The sequence below is a fragment of the Bufo gargarizans genome, chromosome 1 (genome assembly GCF_014858855.1).
Source record: "Bufo gargarizans isolate SCDJY-AF-19 chromosome 1, ASM1485885v1, whole genome shotgun sequence".
NCBI classification, from domain to species: Eukaryota; Metazoa; Chordata; class Amphibia; order Anura; family Bufonidae; genus Bufo; species Bufo gargarizans.
The window spans coordinates 670,525,274-670,547,616 of record NC_058080.1 but is presented as its reverse complement, the minus strand read 5'-3'; the positions used below and the strand labels follow the sequence as shown (position 1 = coordinate 670,547,616).

General features: G+C 44.3%; 1 protein-coding gene across 3 annotated transcripts in view; it reads right to left on the bottom strand.

Moving 5' to 3' along the window:
• Positions 1-226: 226 nt before the first annotated feature.
• Positions 227-22,343, bottom strand: part of SCAMP1 (secretory carrier membrane protein 1) — an 85,216-nt gene continuing 63,099 nt past the window's right edge. For all 3 annotated transcript variants that reach the window (XM_044276108.1, XM_044276106.1, XM_044276107.1), the window contains 7 exons: positions 20,751-20,852; positions 17,361-17,472; positions 15,679-15,807; positions 10,702-10,861; positions 5,431-5,532; positions 4,621-4,738; positions 227-3,280 (listed from right to left, as the gene is read on the bottom strand). In XM_044276108.1, the coding sequence (XP_044132043.1) occupies positions 3,116-3,280; positions 4,621-4,738; positions 5,431-5,532; positions 10,702-10,861; positions 15,679-15,807; positions 17,361-17,472; positions 20,751-20,831 (867 nt within the window). In that variant the 5' untranslated portion in view covers positions 20,832-20,852 and the 3' untranslated portion in view covers positions 227-3,115. The remainder of the gene's footprint in view (positions 3,281-4,620; positions 4,739-5,430; positions 5,533-10,701; positions 10,862-15,678; positions 15,808-17,360; positions 17,473-20,750; positions 20,853-22,343) is intronic.

The following is a 22,343-nucleotide window of genomic DNA, read 5'->3' as shown; positions in this document are numbered from 1 at the left end:
TCCATTTTCCCAAAGTGAAGGTGTCCAACCCCAAGATTTAATAATCTCTTTCCTGAAGATCTATGGTGTTCCTCTTGAAGGACTTCCTTTAAAAGGTTGTCCCACAAAAAATATTCTACAGTTTTCAAACCAGCACATAGAGCTGAATACTTTGGAAATTGCATGTAATTAAAACTTTAGTATAGCCACCGAGTTATTCAATAAAATGTATCAGTATAGCGCCACCTGCTCTTTGTTCTTTTCCTTATTTCTTTGTCCTGCTCACCGAGATGGCCGCACATGCTCAGTTTTATCCTTCAGCTTTCAGCTGCCTCCTGAGCTGTGATAGGGAGAGCATGGACACGCCCCCTGAAGTGTAGCCAAAGAGAAACTCCCCTAGAGCAATGAATGGGGAGATCTCTGGATCCCTGTGAGGTACAGGGCTGGTTCTAGCTTCGTTAGGAAGAGATGGTCATGTCTAATATGATGTCTGATTTTCATTTTTTACATCAGTCATGGGATAATCCCTTTAAGAATCCCACAGATCGCTACAAATTTAAGTGGAATTTCGTGTGGTGGATTTTTCCCTAGCCCATTGCCCTACTGTAGGCTTCCCTTTAATGATTCTGAAGGTCAGTGTGACACAGAACAATGCCCATCAAATGTTACCAATATTACTCATGCAGTGACAAGACTAAATTGTGTAGCTTTTTTTTCAATGAAATTCAAGCTGGTAATGAAGAGCATGCGGCTGCACAGGAATAATCCTACAATGCAGAGTTTATCCTACATTGTACGCATACTTTGCATAGTCAATTAATGATTTTGCAATGACTGAGAAAAATCTTACAACCATCTGTGTGGTGGTTACTAAAGCGAAAGAAAAGAAAGCGTAACTTCATAACATTTCATGCACGGATCATCACAGGGTCTATCCTGACTTCACGGTGTGTGAGGCCTACTTCTACAACGGGACATTCTTAAACTGATGATATGGGATGTCAGAATGCATTCGTCCTGCAGGACAGCACAAAGAACATACATTAGTAGGGAGGTCAGCTCAGGAGGTGACTTTACCTAGTGGTTCTTGTGATCCTGTACACATCAGGCATCAGCCCCTAATCATACAGAGGAGGCTACAGATATAATAGATGGATGCCAAGGTGCAGCCCTTACTGCAAAACAAGAGCGCTCAGCAGAGCAAATGCTCATCACTTCATCAATACTGTATGCTCCTCATCTTGCTTTCTGCCACTGCTCATATATAATACAGAAGGTTGGAGCAGGGACTAACAGGTTTCAGGGCCCAGAGAGCACAAAACTAAATGACACCTATAGTAAGACATCCAATTCATACTGGAACATGTGGGTTCTATATATAGTTAATGTAAATTACAATACAAGTACAATGTAGGGGGTCCCCTGGATTTACAAACTGATGACATCCTCAGGATGGGTCGTTAATAATATGAGATCAGTGTGGGTCCAACAACCCCACCGATCAGCTGTTTGAGGAGGCCTCAGTGCTCCTGTGAGCGCCGTGGCCGACTAGCAGCTTATCAAGCACAGCGCTGTACACTGGATAGTGGCTGTGCTTGGTATTGCATCCCAAACCCATTCACTTGAATGGAGCCGAGCTGCACCTAGGCCACGAGACCAATGAACGTGATGTCAGATGGCCTACAGTTGAATGGCTAACGCAGATGACCACAAGTGGGCCGGTAAACAGTGCACGTGTCGGCCACATCTCCGGGGCTGAGTGCGGCTCCCCTGACCCGAACCGACTGCATCATAACAATTCATGATAATCTCAATCTGATCACAGGGCTACTGCAGTATACTCACATGATGCAAGTACACAGCAATAGTGTGTGTGTGTGTGTGTGTGTAAACTATCCACCTGCCTGTATGGGGCAGCCTCAATTTATGGTCAGCTTCAAGCTGATCCTTGGGCCCCTCTGGTCCTCATTATTATGTCAGGAAAGTTATTCATTAGTACATACCTTTAAAGCAGGATAAAACCTTAGATTAAAAATAATAATAATCTATTATTGAAAGGAAAATAAAATACAGTTAAAACTGTGTGCACAGGCTGGCCAGATGGAATACAGAAAGTTTGATACCAGCATTACATTTTCAGGGGTAGTTCAGACTGTAAATGCATTAACTACACAATCAGAAACAGTCATGGCTACTGTTAGACTGCTTCAAAGTACTTCCTCTAGAAGTTACATAAAATTAAATAAAAATCCAAGCAAAAGAACAATGCACTGCATTAAATAACAGCAAAACAGAAGTGATTAAAGACACATCACGAACACACAAAAACAAAGGCTATGAAGAAACCCAGCACAAACACTGATACGACTTCCCTTTCTTTTCTTCAGCCACAGTGGACCTTACAGAAACCACTAAGTCTTGCTTCAAGCACAGACAATCCAAAAGTATACCGCCATCCTGTGGAGGTACTCTGATTACATGGAACCCCAGGAATAAAGGGTTACAACGGCCATTTATCACACATCTATGGACTATATCAGACTAAAATACAATTTGTGCTTTATCCTTAAAATGCACATAAAATCAGACACTGACTACTTATTCTGTGCAGGTATGGAGAGTTGTCATTGGCTTCTCTAATAACCGAGTGAACACTTTCTACAGACATGAAATTTATGCCTTTTTATAATTAAAATAGATTAAGTACCAACAAAAAAAAGTGTATCTTAAAATACATAAAAATGTGCACTTTGAGCATTAAGAGATAGCAAATACTTTCTGCAATCAGAACCTCACGACGACTGCGATCTAGTTACGCCAAACTCACACTACAGTTACCCACCGGGTATTTAGACAGGAGTTGGGGCCGAGCATTCTGAGCTCAAGGAAAGAAAGGGCTGGGATAATGGGACAAGAGATCCTGTAACAGCATCATTATTTTCACCATGCACAACCAACAGACCCATGATGTGCCAGGATGTGCCTTTTTATTCCTGGCACAGAATGAGCTCTATGTAACAGATACACATGGCAAGTGCAATTTAAAGACTTTTGTGGGTGTTGCAAACACGGCTGGAGGAATAGAGCTTGACTGAAGAGAGATGACAGTGGTAATGGTTGCCTTCGGTGGGAGCCTTTACATCTGGTTACCCTTGAAAGCATTCTGGGCAGCGCTAGTGGCAGCTGTAGAGGCTGCATTGGCTGCAGCAGTCTGCACGGTTTTGTTCGACATCACGCCTGTGGCAAACTCTTGTTGGGCCTTCTCAAAGCTGGCACCTGTTGTCCGGTACAGTCCATGCACCTGTGAGACACATAACCAAGAGTAAAATATATAACAAGATAAATCAAGATCTAAACTCAAACACTATATATAACGAGTCACCAACCTTTCAACAAACAAGGCCTAAAATAAATAGTACAAGTGAATATAAGAAACTTTATAATACATCTTATCAAGGAAAACATCTTTCTCACCCATCCTAAACTAACATTCTCTGATGAATCATCTTTACAGACGAGACTGACTAAACTCACAATGATTTATTCCTATGAGCAGCATATAATCTAATGTAAAGAGGAAGGGGGAGAATGTGTTTTATACGGCTCTTTACTCCCCTGAAAATCATCAAAACTTTTGGACAATCCCCTTAAGGATGAGGTCACAGCTTTTTGTGGCAGTTTATTGCTTCAAAACTAGAAGTGGACCCAGCAGGAAGGAGAAGTACAAGTCCTTTCTTTATATTTTTCGTTCTCTTCCAACCCACGTCTGGCATTCACATGAAAAGCTGCATAAAAAAATTGCGGCCTGCATACAGCGGGACCGCAATACACGGGCACTGAAGGGGTCCGCAATCCGGGAGATGCGGTGCGGAACGGAGGCACAGATCGGAAGCACAACGGAGTGCTTCCGTGGTGTTTCTGTTCGTGCCTCCGCACCGCAAAAAAGTAGTGCATGCACTACTTTTTGCGGTGCAGACTGCCGGATGCAGATCCTGTACCCCATTCAAGTGAATGGGTCTGGATCCGCATGCGGGGGCCCCAGGGTCGGTGCCCGTGCAAATTGCAGTCCGCAGCACAGGCCTGGCCGGCACACGGTCGTGTGCATGAGCCCTTAGTGTAAACGCTTCCCCCATACACAACAGATCATCCATGGGTTTAGATGACATTTACCTTAATTAGGGTGCATTCACATCACCGTTTAGCTTTCCATTCTACAGATGAGTCAGAAGAGAGAAAAAATACGGATCCTGTTGCAACAGTTGTCATCTATTTGAGCCATTTCCGTCTTAGACCCGTCTTAGATCTCAGATGGAAAAGGCTCAAACGGATGACAACTGATGCAACAGGACCCTGTTTTTTTTTCTTTTTCCCGACGGATCAGAAGAACGGAAAGCTAAACAGTGATGTGAACTCAGCCTTATATAGCCAGTTTTACATGGAAGGTGTGAGTATTCCGAACACACCTGCTGACAGGGTAAAAGTGCAGTAACATATTGATATGAAAATTTACATGTAATAGGGATTGTAGCCAGGACATAATATAAGGCGAGAGGGGATTTGAAGTTGCAAATGATGAGCTGGCTATACAAAACGATTGCAGTGCGACATACCCAGTTCTAGTCTTCACTTTTGCACACATACCTTTTTAAACATAGCTAGTGATACTACCGCAGACGCTGTGAAAAGGGCGGCTATCAGGATCATCATAATCCCCACAGGAATATTCTCATTGAGCGCAGTTAGTGCAGAAATCCAACCGCTGCAAAACAACAACAACCATTATGTCACTGAATCCAAATCAACTGCCATAGGACTACAGGCTTTATTGGTCTGATATATACATATCTGCACATTAGAAATATAAATTCCTGTTACTCTTTCTTAACGACAATCTTTAACTATGTGCCGCAAAACCCTGTCCATCTCTGGTTATCGGTATTCTTCCCACAATACTGCCCAGTGTAAACCACAGAATCATTACTCCCGCTAAGGCTTTTCCACCAGCTGTTAATGAAGTGATTTAAAGGGGTTGTCCAGCCTTTACTGTGATGGCCCTGGGGTGCCAATCAGCTATTTGGGTGTAGCTCCGTCACCGATGGAATTAGCGCTGTAGTAATGAGCTCCGTCCACAACAAGGATGATGGAGCTGTGTAGTTCTGGAGCAGACTTTCAGGTAACGTAGCTACACCAGAACGATCAGCTAGTGCAGGCATGTCCAAACTGCGGCCCTCCAGATGTTACAAAACTACAACTCCCAGCATGCCATAATAGCTGTAAGCTATCCAGGCATGCTGGGAGTTGTAGTTTTGCAACAGCCGGAGGGCCGCAGTTTGGACATGCCTGATCTAGTGATAGGCTATCCTCAGGATAAAGGCTGGATAACTCCTTTAGGCGTTATATTATGCAATTTTGGTACTATCCACTAGAACTAAGCAATAATGTTTAACTTACCAGTTACCCCAGCCTTTAAAGCCCGCAGCCTGCAGAACGTGTACTGCAAACTGACAGATGTACACAAAGAAGAACACAAAGAACCTGAAGGAACTGTCACTCCTGTAAAGACAAGGACATATGTGATCAAAGGGGCATTTATCCACAGGATGCGCCATAAATGTCCAATAGATGCGGGTTCCAGAGGTGGCAAACAGGGCGCCATGACTTGTAAGGGGGTTTCTAAAATAGTAAGCAAGCAAACTTACATTTGAATGGGTCCGCAAACCAGTAGGTGCGGTGCAGAACAGAGGCACGGAACCCCATGGATGCACTACGGAGTGCTTCCGTGGGTTTCTCAACGTGCCTCCGCACCGCAAAAAATACAACTTATTTGAGCTGAATGGGTCTGCAATGTCTGTGCCAGCCACATGGACAGTGTATGTGCATTGCGGTCCTCAATTTGCAGTCCCCAATGGATGGAACAGGTGGCACACGGTGTGCATGAGCCCTTAGGATAGGCCATCAAGATTAGATTGATAGAAGTTCAACTCTCATGCCTCTTCCACCAGTAGTGCCCATTGCAATGCCAAAGCAATTATATTGCCCCTGACCGAAAAGATCTCCAATAATCTCCCAAAGTGACAAAGAACAAAAACATCAAAATATTCACCTCAGTTCTGCTCCTCCCGCAACCCGCAATGCAAAAGATAGACATCTTCCGGCTTTCACTGACTGTTTCCTCTGCGCAGGCGTTCGTGATAACATCATTGCACAGCCTGCGCTGGGAAGCATGCAAACTCTAAGAGGCTTCAAGCCTAGTGGCCTATATGAGTGATTTATGGCTTGGAGCTATTGGACTCCCGTGCGCATGCACCCTCCATTCAATTCTATGGGGCCGCCGAAAATAGGCGAGCGCTGGCTCGGCTTTTTCCGTCTACCCCACAGAAATGAATGGGAGCAGGAACCGCACGTGCGCAGTGCGCTCCCATTCACTTCTATGGGAGCAGCGCTTGGTGGTGGATGGACCCTGGGACATCTGGGGTCCTCCAGCCACAGCTCTCCCTGCTCAGTTCTCGTTTTAGGTGAGGGACATGCACCTATTAGACAATGGATGCATATCCTAGCTATATGCCCCCATTGTTTGTGATGGGAATACCCCTTTAAGCTTTGCAGACTTTGCATCAATGACATGAAAAGCTCAGGCTACTTTTACACTCGCGTCTGGTGCGGATCAGTCATGGATCTGCACAGACTGATCCGTTCGTATTATCTTTAACATAGCCAAGACTGATCCGTTTTGACCACCATTGAAAGTCAATGGAGGACGGATCTATTTTCTATTATTGTGTCATAGAAAACGGATCTGTCTCCATTGACTGACATCGTGTGTCAGAACGCATCCGTTTGGCTCAGTTTCTTCAGACGGACACCAAAACGCTGCAAGCGGAATGGAGACTGAACAGAGGCAAACTGATGCATTCTGAGCGGATCCTTTCCCATGCATTAGGGCAAAACTGATTCGTTTTGGACCGCTGGTGAGAGCCCTGAACGGATCTCACAAAACGGAAAGCCAAACGCCAGTGTGAAAGTAGCCTCAGCTGTAAAGTCTTCTGTAATATACGCAGCCCGTTAAACGCTTTATATACATGGATGTGAGCCGTGTGATAAAGCAAGAAAATGAATACATTTCACGTGCCAAGAATAAAATGTGTTCCAGTTTCTATGAAGTGTGCCGTCTATGTGCCATACATTGAGACCTGGAAATCGTCTACCAATGATGAGAACGAGTGTTACACACAGGAAGGAGTTGTCAGGAGACATACATCTTGAAGTGACCATGTTAAAAGTTTGGATGGAAGTGCATTTTTAGCTAGATTTGCTCATGTTAATCGCAAAATGTAAAGAATGTGATTTGTGACCAATTAATGGCGTTTTCTGGGAGTTCGATATTGATGGTCTAGCCCAGTAATAGGCAAACTGTGGCTCTCCAGCTGTTGCAGAACTACAACTCCCAGCATGCAAAGACTGCCTACAGCTTTCAGCCTACAGCAGGGCATGGTGGGAGTTGTAGTTTTGCAACAGCTGGAGAGCCGCAGTTTGCCCATCACTGGTCTAGCCTCACGATAGGTCATGAATAGCAGATCAGCGGGGCTCCGACTCCCAGGACCTTCCCTGATCAGCTGTTTGGCTTTGTAAACCAGAGAGGTCACATTCAGTCACCTGGCTTATTTGCTGCTCAGTCCTATTCAATTCAATAGGCCTGGGCTGCAGTACCAAGAACAGCCACTATACAATGTTTGGTAAGTTGTGAGGAGGCCGCACTACTTATTAGAGCACCGTGGGGGTGGGGAGAATCTAGGTTTTGGACCCTAAATTAGATATTGATGGCGTATCCTTCCATATCAAAAATCAATAAAAAAATTGAATTCCACAATTTAAGCATCTTTTTCCTAAATGCGGAAACGCCCCATTGCGGATATTGCTGGAATCGTTATTGCGTGCTACATCACATTTACAGAGCCACTGAGGTTAGGCGGGTTCTACTGGGTACCGATATGCCATAAACTGATGTTTGAGTACGCTGAGCTAAGGTCTGATTGGGGGTCTGATCTGAGGTCTTAACATTGGGGATCTTATTGGGGTGGTTAGCTGAGGTCTGATTGGTGGTATGACCTGAGGTATAATGAAAAATATTTTTTCCTCATTTTCCCCCTGTAAAACCTAGATGCATCTTATGGGCCAGTGCGTCTTATAGGGCGAAAAATACAGTACTTATGTACAGTTTTTTTAGTGTGTTGTAAAGTTATATGCAAATCTCTGAGCCAGCCATCCCTCAGAATTTTTGGTGTCTACTTATATCATTGAGTGGTGCTCAGTGGGCTGGGCTCATTAAACTGGTGAGCATCCTCCATTCTATTGATAAAGATAAATCTGTCACAGTGACTGACCATGCGCCCTTCCCTTCCCAGTCGCCCTTTCAGAAAAGTGCAGGGGACGGAGAAAAATGGCAGATGCACCTTCGCACCTGTGACTCCTTAACAACACTTTTCAGGCGCACAGGGAATGATAAATCTACCCCATATGTTTTTCGGATGGAGCTCAGTGGAGCTGTGTGAGGGAATATTTTTTGCAGGATAAAGTTGCCATCACCATTGGTCCTATTTTGCAGTACAATAGTAGATATGAATTTTTGATCACGTTATTTCACTTTCTGGGAAGCAGAATAAAGAAAAGGCAGTAATTCTGCCAGTGCTTTATTATTGCCGCATACAAGAAGGAAAAAGGTCATGTTAGGCTACTTTCACACTGGCGTTTTGAATTCCATTTGTGAGATCAGTTTCAGGGATCTCACAAATGGTTCAAAACGGATCAGTTTAGCCCCAATGCATTCTGAATGGATAAGGATCCGTTTCGCCTTCATTCTGTTCTGGATGCGGACACCAAAACGCTGCTTGCAGCGTTTTGATGTCAGTCTGATGAAACTGAGCCAAACGGATCCGTCCTGACTTACAATGTGAGTCAATTGGGACGGATCAGTTTTCACTGACAATATGGTGCAATTGAAAAAGGATCGGCCTCCCATTGACTTTCAGTGTAAGTCAAAACGGATCAGTTTGCATTATCATGAACAAAAAAAGAAATATATTTTTCTTCTTTATGGTAATGCAAACGGATCCGTTCTGAACGGATACAAGCGTTTGCATTATAGGTGCGGATCCGTCTGTGCACATACCAGACCGATCCGCACCCTAACGCAGGTGGGAAAGTAGCCTCATCTGGTCACTACAATTAGAGATACCAATTTTATATATATTATTTTTATGTTTTGCTACTTTTACACCAAAAAAAATTTGGAGGGGAAAAACAAAAATCATCATGTGTGTGTCCAATTCCCAAGAGGCATTTTTTTTTTTTTTCCTGGCAATGGTCTTGTGTGGGGGCTCATTTTTTGTGGGATCAATTGATGTTCTCATTGGTACGATTTTGAGGTACATATATTTTTTTGATCACTTGATATGTTTTTGTGCAAGGCAACATGACCTAAAAATGGCTGTTCTGGCACAGTAATATTTTTTTTTTTTTAACACAGCATTCACCTGGCAAGGTAGAGCATGTGATATTTTTATAGAGACAGTCAATAGCGCTGAGGCGATACCAAATATGTAAAAAAAAATTACAATTGTAAATGCATTTATTAGTTTTTTTTACATTTGAAACTTTTTATTTTTACTTTTATTAGTCCCCGATTCCTGTTTCAATGCATTACAGTAAATGCTGTATTGTACTGCATTTGAATTGTCAGTTTCACACTAACAGTTCCCCGATGAGACCAGGGCTGGGCCTCACAGGCCTCGGTACATGGTAGGCCTTTTGTAAGGGTCCATTCACACGTCCGTATGTGTTTTGCGGACCAGCAAAACACAGACACCGGCAACATGTGTTCCGCATATTGCGGACTGCACATCGCCGACACTCTCCTAGAAAATGCCTTTTCTTGTCTGAAATTGCGGAACGGAAGTGCTAATCCGCAAATGCGGACAGCACATTCTGGCCCCATTGAAAATGAATGGGTCCGCACCTGTTCGGCATAATTGCAGAATGGATGCGGACCCATTTTGCAGACACGTGAATGGACCCTAAGACTTCTGGGTGCCATGGCAACCATAGGCACCTGGTGATTGCATCACAGGGAATTTGAGTTTGAGAGAGACCTTCTTCTCTAACCCTGGGTTCAGACCTGAGCGTGCTGTATGCGCGATTGTACGGGCGTTTACAATCGCGCATACAGAGACAAGCGAACACACATTGTCGCGCATTCCCGAATATCTATGTACGGGAACGCGCGACAAAAAACGCCCCAAAAAAGCTCAAGAACTTGTTTGAGCGTCGGGCGTTTTACAGCAGTCCTTTACAGACAGGCATGCACAGAGGAACGCGCGTCCGTGCACTGGCTATACCTGGCTATAGCACTCAAACTAGTCAGTGATAGAGCCAATGGAGCGGAAACATCTATCTTCTGAGCAAATACTTGTCCTTCATTATTTATAGTCACCTAACTGGATCCACCAGTTAATGTTAGTCACTGCTAGAACAATATTCTGAACAGGCCTGTGTTAATGTTGTACTTTATTTTTTATGATTTTTGGGCAACACATGCTCGATATTGTTAATCCTTGAAATATGCAAATCTTTATGCATACATGTACTCAGCGCCATACAATATGTATTGGTTTGTTGCTTATGTCTATAATCCAATAAAAAAATCTATTGAAACTAAAAAGACCTTACCTGAAGGCTCCATACAATGGTCGATACCAGCATACAAAGGAGCATGGTGTGAAAAGCAAGAACCACAGGATGGCCAATCCGAAGTCAACGCCTCGACTTGTATCGACGCAGAACCACGCCAGACAACCAAAGATATTTACAAACAGGGTGACTGTATGGACTGTGGAAGAGAAAAACAACAGGGTCACTAAATACAGTTCAATAAACATCAGCCATGTGCGCCTTCGTGCAATTTGGCATAAAAAGCGAAAGAAAAAAAAAAAAAAAAAGAAAAAATATAGGTAATGGTTTGTGTAAACAACAAACACACTAATATACCCACATGTACCAAACTTGCTGACGACTTTCCATCCAGATTTACTGGCGGAATAGCCACAGGGGAATACAGCTGCAGCAAATCTTGGTGCAGAAAATGTACGTGTGTAAGCTGAAATGCAGTGCAGATTGTAAATGTTACAGCATAGTAATCCCTTTTGTGGATTTTCACCATAGATTTTACCCTTAAAAATGCAAATGAGCACACCGATTTTTGGGCTATCCATTTACAGTCAATATAGAATCTCCATGCAGATTTATGACTGCATGGCAGAAAAATAAACTATTTCTGACAGAAACAGAGGATTAGCCCCATTAGGCTACTTTCACACTTGCGTTCAGGGTTCCGCTTGTGAGTTCCTTTTGAAGGCTCTCACAAGCGGCCCCGAATGGATCCGTACAGCCCCAATGCATTCTGAGTGGATGCGGATCCGCTCAGAATGCATCAGTATGGCTCAGTTTGGCCTCCGCACCGCTCAGCAGGCAGACACCCGAACGCTGCTTGCAGCGTTTTCGTGTCCACCTGGCCGTGCGGAGCCAAACGGATCCGTCCTGACTTACAATGTAAGACAATGAGGACGGATCCGTTTGACGTTGACACAATATGGTGCAATTTCAAACGGATCCGTCCCCCATTGACTTTCAATGTAAAGTCTGGACAGATGCGTATGACTACAAATTGGACCTAGACTTTTTTCTGAAATATAATGCAGACGGATCCGTTCTGAACGGATACCATCGTTTGCATTATAGGAGCGGATCCATCTGTGCAGATACCAGACGGATCCGCTCCGAACGCAAGTGTGAAAGTAGCCAAATGACAAAGGCGCTAATCTTTGTGCGGATCTGCACTAGATTCAGTGTCAGCCATGGATTTCTGCAGCTGAAATACACATCCGATTTTAACCCCTTAAAGGGATTCTGTCACCAGGTTTGGGGCTATAGAGATACGGACATGCGCGGCTAGATCGCCGCTAGCATGTCCGCAATATATATGTGTCCTATAGGGCTGTGTGGTTTTAATTTCTTTAAAAAAGGATTTTATAGATATGTAAATGAGTGTTAAATGTGTCCAAGGGGTTGTAATAACCTTACTTGTGCCCAGCCGTGTCCGCCTGTGAAGGAGCCCAGCACCGCCTATGTCTCCTCCTTTCATCAACGATAGATAGCCGTAATCTCGCGATGCGCAGTTCTTTCCCTGAGGCTGATGCCAGCACAGGGAAGGAACACTATACCGGCACTGCGCATCGCAAGATTACGACCATCTATAGTTGATGAAAGGAGGAGATATAGGCGGTGCTGGGCTCCTTCACAGGCGGGCGTGGCTGGGCACAAGTAAGGTTAGTACACCCCTTGGACACATTTAACACTCATTTACATATCTATAAAATCCTTTTTTAAAGAAATTAAAACCACACAGCCCTATAGGATACATATTGCGGACATGCTAGCGGCGATCTAGCCGTGCATGTGCGCAGCTCTATAGCCCCAAACCTGGTGACAGAATCCTTTTAAGGACCAGACTAATTTTCACCTTAAGGACTTAGCCATTTTTTTGCAAATCTGACCAGTGTCACTTTATGTGTGAATAACTTTAAAACGCTTTGACTTATCCAGGCCATTCTGAGATTGTTTTTTCGTCACATATTGTACTTCATGACACTGGTAAAATGGAGTAAAAAAAAATTCCTGATGCACCCCTAGAGTAGAAACTCCAAAAAAAGTGACCCCCTCAAGTCTTTCAGTAACCCCAGGGGTGTGGGTAGGGTTGGGCGATATTGAAAATATTCCCACGATAACGATATTAAGAAATTTATCACGATAACTATATATATTGCGATAAATACCCATTAAGAAAAAAACACTTGGGGCCACAAGGAAAACGTTATACTGTATGGGGGTTGAATTTAGGTCATTTTAAAGTGTCCCAGGGTCCTTTAGAGGTTAAAGGGGTTGTCTCATCTAAGACACTGGTGGCATATCGCTACGATAGGTTACCTTTGTCCGATAGGTGCGGGTCCTAGAGGTGGGACCAAGACCTGACATGGGTAGCATAGACTAGCATTATGCCAATGTCTCAGATGACACAACCCCTTTAAGCTGAAGTGTGAACATACCTTCATAAAATCACAACAGAAAAACACCAAAAACCTAAGAAACAGCATTTATCCTCTGAAGGGAAAAAGGGTGGGGTGAGGAGGTGATAGCATAAGGAAAAGTTCACGACCCACACCTAGGGTTGAGCGGTAAACTGGTGTCAACGATATACCGCGGTATTAACAATCAGTACAACGTCTCCTTGCGGCTGCCCGCCCATACAGTACGTCGTCTCCTTGTGGCTGCCCGCCCATACCGGTTCTACCATAGGCTGGGCAGCAGGAACCATCGGGTCCAGGGCCAAGTCACTTGATGGTGGCGCAGCAAACACAAAGCAGAGGGAGTCTGACTGGAAATTTTGCGCGGCGCCACGCACAGGCAAAATGTCGCACCGAAGGGACCCCCTGCGTCGGGGCCTGGTCTCACAATTAATGACAATCCTGTCACCTAAATGAGGAAGAGGGGAAGGTTAGGCCCTGCAAGAAGGGACAAACAGCACTTACCCAGCCTGTGTCCCTCCAAGCAGCAAGATCAGCTCATCAGTGTCCCACCAGGTGCTTTAAATCCTGGAAGTAGGCAGAGCCCACTCTCCCTCTGCTCAGCTGCCGACATGGGAGCGGGGAGAACGGGCCCACCCCCATAATGACGCCAACCCTAAGCACCTGCTATCCATTTCTGGAATGCACATTACCGGTGTCTGTGTTTTGCGGATCCACGGATTCGTGGATCCGCAAAACTCGCTACAGACATGTGAACGGACCCTGAGAAAGAGCATTTACAGAAACACTCGATCCTGAAAATCTGCCTGTGTAAATCCAGAATTACTTCCTTGGCATCACAGGACCAGCCCCCCAGTGAGAATGGGAGGATCACTCATATGTCTTCTCAGCAAATTCAAGCTGCACAGCCATAGTGCAGCCGTTACCTTCAGTGACTGTATATTAGTAAATGTAGCTATTTTATGTTTCATGTGATTGACAAAGTTTTAATGAACTAGATAACCCCTCTTAGCACAGCAACCCCAAATTATCAAGACACAACCATTATAACTACAAACATATTGTGGGATCTGAATTAATGGGGAACATAACAGAACAATGTTTTAGATGAATGGCATATTTATCAAGCCCCTGTCACCACCAAGACAATTTTTTCTTTAAAGTAAAATAGGGATGTGGCATTCCCACACTGAAAAGTGACAAAAATTATTACGTATATATCCTGGCATGGACCAGCAGTTACCCCATCATCTACAAGCAGCATGTCGGCATGTACTGCTGAACCTTCGCATTAGTAAATATGTCCTATAGATGCTAAATATATGAAACCGCCTAATTTGACAATTTGATGAGCAGACCTGACGTCTAACCACAGTTACCTTTTTGAAGGCAATTAGAGATTAGTCAATTTACTATAACAATACAGCTTTGTAAATTTTAAATCTACCTAATGAAAGTATTCTACTTCTTCACAGGCATTAGAAATGGACCTCCTAGAGTGCAGGCTCCACATTGGCGAGACCTATAACAGGCACACTGCGTTTCCTGGGCGACTCAGAGGACCAGGATAGGCCATGACCTACTGATCTGAGAGTACAACTACTGGGATGCCCACAATCCTCGGAATGAAGGAGCCACAGCACTAGTGAAATGCTGACGCTCTCAGAATAACGCTCCTGGGCTGCCGTTCAAGAAATGAGATTAAAGGGGTTCTGAACCTTATTACTGATGACCTATCCTTTGAAAAGATCAGCATCTGATCACGGCGAGTCCATCAGCTGCATGAGAAGGCAGGGATGCTCGCGGCCTTCTCGCCGTTTCCCGCAGACGTCACAACTATTTCACCGGCCCTTAAAAATCCTTTAAGGGACCTTCATCGCTTGGTCCTTACGATCTGTGTGGGACCCAGGGGATGGAATCTCTTCAAACCATAATTTTTATGGTAAACCCGAGTGGTCTGCCATAACATTATGAGCTGAAAACACCCCTTTTAGCATTGGTTTAATATAACTGTCAGGCAATTTCTGCTATGCTGAAAGCATCATATGATAGAGGGCAAGAAGCTGAGCTCTGAGATATATGGGTTTATATGTAAACTAGTATTTCTGAGTAAAAAGCAGATTAAATCGTGACAGGACTCCTAAAAGGGGCAGTGAGAGTCCCGATTACCACACCACAATGTACACACATTGATATAGATAGCAACCATCCCATGTAGGCAGGGTAAGCAGGACTCTCCTAGGAGTGCAGTAGAAATCATCTGACGGGTCTGCCTTCATTATTTTTAAGAAATCTTTGTTTAACCCAATAAAACAGGAACCACTGGAAATTACTGTGACCGTGTTTTTCCCTAAGCTGGAAGCCAGTAGTATCGGATATTCCCCTTGGCGACCTGCTCTATTTTAAGATCTCCTGCTACTAACAGGAGTGATTCATCTCACAACTCTATATTAGGGAGATTTGGAAAATACCTCAAAAATCGGAAACCCACTTTTAAAAACACATTGTCCATTGTTTGTAGGAGGCATGTAGGCCAGTTTACATATCATGTGAATAGAACACTTACACGTCCATAGATAGTACATAATCTTTACAGTTTTCTGAAATTCCACAGGAATATCCACTGAGACATCTTGGTAAAAACAGGGGCCAACAGGAAAATTTGACGGTAGGGGAGGCCAATTGTTCTTTCTTCCTGGAGAAACAAAAGATACAGCAACAAACAGTGTTATTTGATGTTCGGTAAAGTCACAATGCGGTTAACATTATCATATCCCAACTACGGATTACGTTAGTACTTGTGTGTACTGCTCTGATATTTCCAAAAGAAACAAACAGTCATGGCAGGTTTATGAAATTCAAAAAACACAGATTCATGTTTTTCAGAAATAGCACCACTCTTGTCTGTAGGGCTGTGCGAGGTACTGCAGGTCAGGTTCACTTCGTGTAAAGGGGCTGAGCTGCAATACAACAAAGATCATGGACAAAAGTGGCGCTCTTTCTAGAGGTAAGCAGTACCTTTATTTTGCCATTTACATTGAGTGTCCCTGTAAGGTGCTGGACTTCCACCCACTGCCCTGCTTCACCCCCTTTTTTTTGGAAAAGTAAAGAGCGGGGCTGAAAACTTCCAAAATGCCTCCAAATCTTACACCAAACTGTGAGATTCTTGACGACCGTTTTCTGGCGTAAAGACGTTTATAAATATCCCCCTCATTACTGAAATGGAATTGTCACCCTAATTTTAGACTATCATACAAATTAATACAGATGTGGAGTCCAGATCCTACTGCCTCTGGTTCCCCCACTGTCAGCAATCAGAACTGCACCGAAAGGGCATCTGTCAGCAGATTCGTACCTATGAAAGTGGCCGACCATGTGCGCTTGACAGCTGAAGACATCTGTTGGTCCCATGTTCAGATTTATCTGTATGGCTGAGGAAAATATATGCAGTTGAGCCTCTGGGAGCAATGGTGGAATAGCCATTACACCTAGAGGCTCAGCTCTCTCTGCAACTGCTGTGCACGCTGCACTTTGACAGGGCCAGGTGTGATGACATTTTCACTTCCTGGCCCTGTTAAAGTGCAGAGGGCGCAGCAGTTAGAGAGATCAGATCCTCTCGGTCAAGGATGCTCAATCTGCGGCCCTCCAGCTGTTGTAAAACTACAACTCCTACCATGCCCTTCAGTAGGCTGATAGCTGTAGGCTGTCCGGGAATGATGAGAGTTGTAGTTTTGCAGCTGGAAGACCGCAGGTTAAGCATGCCTGCTCTAGGTGTAAAGGCAACGTCCCGTTGGCATATATTTAAACATTTTTCTGAGAAAACCGGGCATATATGAACATGGGACCAACACAGACACCTTGAGCTGTCAAGCGCACATGTACCAGGTCAGCCAATGTCACAGGTACAAATCTGCTGACAGATGCCCTTGAAATACACTGTCTGGACTGCCGCATTCTTCTAACGTAATGGCGTGGACTCCTGTGCACATGCACGGCATCCTGACTATTTCAACAGAGTTCTGAGTACTTACAGCAGGGAAACTGGTGGCAGTATGAAGATAAAAAATAGTAATCTGGACTCCGTATCTGCAGTACTACTCATGTATTACCGCAGATAACAGTACAAAATCAGGGTCACAGATCCCCTTTAAGGCAGACACATAAAATGAGATTTTCTCCTCCGTTATACCTATTAGCAGACATCGCAGGTATAACCAACGATCCTACACAGACAAAAGCCATACTTGCCTCCTGGCTGGTTCAGGCTCTGAATCTCCCGTTCCCTGCGGTCTAACTCTGCGGCTTTCCTTTCCAGTTCTTCTTGGCGCTTCAGAAGTTCAGCCTGGGTTATAGCATGTTCCTAAAGAGAAGAGTGGTTTAAAGGGAACCTGTGATCAACTTTATGCTGATTGTACTGAAGGCAGCATAAAATAGTGACAGAAATGCTGATGTCAGCGGTGTGTCACTAATGAGCTAAAAGTAAGTGGTTGCCGAGAACCAGCATCATAACCATTGCAGCCCAGGCCTTAAAAAGAGTTAAATCTACCTGAGAAGAATCAGGGTTATTATAATCTCCTGCTCTCCAGCTCATGTGCCGATGGTTGGCAGTTCTCTTCTAAGGAGAAAACTAGGTAGAAGCCTGTCAGCCATCAGCAGGAGAGCAGGAATTCATGAATAACCGTGACTCTTCTCAGGTGGCTGTGACTCTTCTCCAGGCCCAGTCTGCAATGATTGTGATGTCAGTTCTAGGCAACCACTTACATTTAACTTTTAAATGACAGACCGCTGAAATCAACTCACCTATCTCTACTTTATGCGGCCGTTAGTATAGGCAGCATAAAAGTGATGACAGGTTTCCTTTAAGGATAATGTAAACCTGAATGCAAATGCTTAATATATATACATACATAGTCAGGTCCATCAATATTGGGACATCGACACAATTCTAACATTTTTTGGCTCTATACACCACCACAATGGATTTGAAATGAAACAAACAAGATGTGCTTTAACTGCAGCTTTAATTTGAGGGTATTTACATCCAAATCAGGTGAACGGTGTAGGAATTATAACAGTTTGCATATGTGCCCCCCACTTTTTAAGGGACCAAAAGTAAATGGGACAATTGGCTTCTCAGCTGTTCCATGGCCAGGTGTGTGTTATTCCCTCATTATCCCAATTACAATGAGCAGATAAAAGGTCCAGAGTTCATTTCAAGTGTGCTATTTGCATTAGGATTCTGTTGCTGTCAACTCTCAAGATGAGATCCAAAGAGCTGTCACCATCAGTGAAGCAAGCCATCATTAGGCTGAAAAAACACAACAAACCCATCAGAGAGATAGCAAAAACACTAGGCGTGACCAAAACAACTGTTTGGAACATTCTTAAAAAGAAGGAACAGCAACTCCAAAAGACCACAGAAAACAACTGTGGTGGATGAAAAACAACACCTTTCACAACAGTTGGCCAGATCAAGAACACTCTCCAGGCGGTAGATGTATGTGTGTCAAAGTCAACAATCAAGAGAAGACTTCACCAGAGTGAATACAGAGGGTTCACCACAAGATGTAAACCATTGGTGAGCCTCAGAAACAGGAAGGCCAGATTAGAGTTTGCCAAATGACATCTAAAAAAACCTTCACAGTTCTCGAACAACATCCTATGGACAGATGAGACCAAGATCAACTTGTACCAGAGTGATGGGAAGAGAAGAGTATGGAGAAGGAAAGGAACTGCTCATGATCCTAAGCATACCACCTCATCAGTGAAGCATGGTGGTGGTAGTGTCATGGCGTGGGCATGTATGGCTGCCAATGGAACTGGTTCTCTTGTATTTATTGATGTGACTGCTGACAAAAGCAGCAGGATGAATTCTGAAGTGTTTTGGGCGATATTATCTGCTCATATTCAGCCAAATGCTTCAGAACTCATTGGACAGCGCTTTACAGTGCAGATGGACAATGACCCAAAGCATACTGCAAAAGCAACCAAAGAGTTTAAGGCAAAGAAGTGGAATGTTATGCAATGGCCAAGTCAATCACCTGACCTGAATCCGGTTGAGCATGCATTTCACTTGCTGAAGACAAAACTGAAGGGAAAATGCCCCAAGAACAAGCAGGAACTGAAGACAGTTGCAGTAGAGGCCTGGCAGAGCATCACCAGGGATGAAACCCAGCGTCTGGTGATGTCTATGCGTTCCAGACTTCAGGCTGTATTTGCCTGCAAAGGATTTGCAACCAAGTATTAAAAAGTGAAAGTTTGATTTAGGATTATTATTCTGGCCCATTACCTTTGGTCCCTTAGCAAGTGGGAGGCACATAGGCAAACTGTTGTAATTCCTACACCGTTCACCTGATTTGGATGCACATACACTCAAATTAAAGCTGACAGTCTGCAGTTAAAGCACATCTAGTTCGTTTTATTTAAAATCCATTGTGGTGGTGTACAGAGCCATAAATGCTAGAATTGTGTCCATGTCCCAATATTTATGGACCCGACTGTATAAGAGGGGTTGGGGTGCCGTTCTTAAAATTAAAAATGTGGCACTATAGCTTTTATATGACACTTCTTATAATGTCTTCTTTCCTTTTTCTTGGATCTAATTGTTGGAGTCATGTCAATCTGTAACTTGCTCGGTTTGCCATATTCATGTCTACATAGACTCCTGTGTAGGAGTGGAGTGCTTCAATGGGGTTTCTCTCCATGGCTCCACAAGGGTTAGAATGGATCATGGATGCGTTCAAGTGGAGTGGGGCTAGATCCGTTTGCAGTAGCCGCACAGATGTGGCCCGTGAATTGGGAACCGCAAATTATAGCCACCAATAACTGGAACAGTTAGGCAACGGCCGCGTGCATGAGCCCTTAGGGTGAGGGGTTTTTTTTGTTTTGCTTTTTGCCATTTTCTACGTTGCCAAATTCATTTTTTTCTCCAATTGGTTCTATTTATCTTTTTCATTTTTGCTCTACAACCTGCTGTGCTTCCTATGCACAGCAGGCTGCTCCCAGTGAGTTTACAGAGAATCAGTCATCTGACAGATTTACTTTAACTCATCCTGTGTGCACACGGGAGCACACACAGTCTTCCTCTCTCCCGCCCCGCCTCAGCGATATGCCATCAATGGCCCAGATGGGAATACCCCTTTAAAGATTGTGGTGTTATGTACACTGGCAAATAACCCTGGGCACCTTCTATGTACAAAAAAACACAACTTCTAAAGCAGGGGTGCACAATCTTTTCTGGTTGGAGTCCACATTGTCAGCTTGAACCATTTCCAAGGGCTGAAAACAAAACTTAAAGGGGCATTACCAACTGAAATACTGTATGTATGGCATATTGAACATACAGTATATATAAAAAATGTCTAGTTACAGTTCCAAAACTCCCATCTAATGGGAGAATACATAAAAGATACATGTGAGCAGCCACAAGGCATAGACATACATGTCTGTTACCAGATGGCTGGGGGCTGCACAGAATGGTATCGAGGGCCGTATGTGGCTCCCGGGCCGCAGGTTGTGCACCCCTGTTCTAAAGCCACTGTTTGCTTTTTAAGGGGTATCTTAGAGTATACTAGAAAATTACACATAGAATATGCCTTTTCTTGAAGATCCCACGCACTAGACTAGACAACACAGTACCTTTGCAATCTGTGAGTAAGCAGGAGGTTCCTCTGTGGGCTTCATTATAGCCGGCTGGGTGCTAGGAGCCGAGGTCGGCATTTTCACTTTTGCTGGTTGTGGCTGAGAGAATAAGGGAAAGAAAATATGAGAAATTAGTAGAAATACAGTGCGACCAAATCTATAAATTAAAGGTGTTTTCAGACATTTTACTACCAACGATCTATCCCCAGGATCTATCCCCAGGATCTATCCCCAGGATCTATCCCCAGGATCTATCCCCAGGATCTATCCCCAGGATCTATCCCCAGGATCTATCATTAGTATCTGATCTGTAGGGGCCCGACACCTGGGACCACCGCAGATCAGATGCTTGAGAAGACAGTGGCGCTTCTGTGAGCACCATGGCCTTCTCTCTGCTCTTCCTAGGCCGAGTGACGACACGTTCATTCACACGTTGCAGCTCAGCCCCACACAAGTGAATGGGGCAGAGTGCAATACTGAGCACGGCCACTGTACGGCGCTGTGCTTGGCGAGCTGAGAGAGGGCATTCTCAAACAGCTGTTCAGCAGGGGTCCCAGGTGTTAGACCTCCACCGATCAGATCCTGAGGATATGTCATCAGTAGTAAAATCCCGGAAATCACTTTTAAAGGGATTCTGTCACCAGATTTAACCCTATTAAGCTAGCCGACATTAGCACATCGCTAATGTCAGCTAAACCTAACTAGCCTATTCCTACTTTTATCTATGCCCCAGTTACTCCAGAAATATAATTTCTATAATATGCTAATTAGCCTCTAGGAGCAGGTAGGTGGGGACGGGGGTCGGGGGGGGGTTGTTCCTGCTCCTAGAGGATCAGTTCTCCCACCTTTGTCGCCTCCCTCAAAGTCCTGATTGACAGGGCCAGGCAGCACTCGCATCTGTCTGCCAGCCCTGTGCTCTGGCGAAATCTCGAGCCGTTCAGCATTCGGCGCGGTGAGGAAAAGACGCTCGCAGGCTGCCAGCTTCCTCACCGCCTCTAGGAGCAGGAACAACGCCCCCCACCCCCTTCTCCTAGAGGCTAGTTAGCATAATACAAAAGTTATATTTCTGGAGTAACGGGGGCATCGATAAAAGTAGGAATAGGCTAGTTAGGTTTAATAGGGTTAAATCTGGTGACAGAAACCCTTTAAAGGGAATCTGTCAACAGCGACCTCCCTATCAAGCTGTTTGCATAGACACATAGCTGTGGTTCACCTGATTAAAACTTAGTTTTTTTTTTTATCCAAGGCTCCTAGTCTTGATACTTTTTCTTAATAAGCAAATTAGGTCTTTGGTGCAATGAGGGCATGATAATTGATCTTGTTGCACCCAATCTCCCCTCACTTCTATGTCCAGCTCATCCCTGGCTGCTTTGCCACTGCCTGCCCCTGTCAATCAAAGCCGTGAGGGAGGGACCGACCACAGAAAGGAGTGGAGCTTGGGTGCAAAAAGAGCAACGGTGATGCCCTTATTGCACCAAAGGCCTGATTTGCATTTTAAGAAAAAGTATAACTAGGGAACAGAGCCTCAGATCAACAAAAGAGAAACCGGGTTTAATCAGGTGAACCTCAGCTATGTGTCCATGGAAGCAG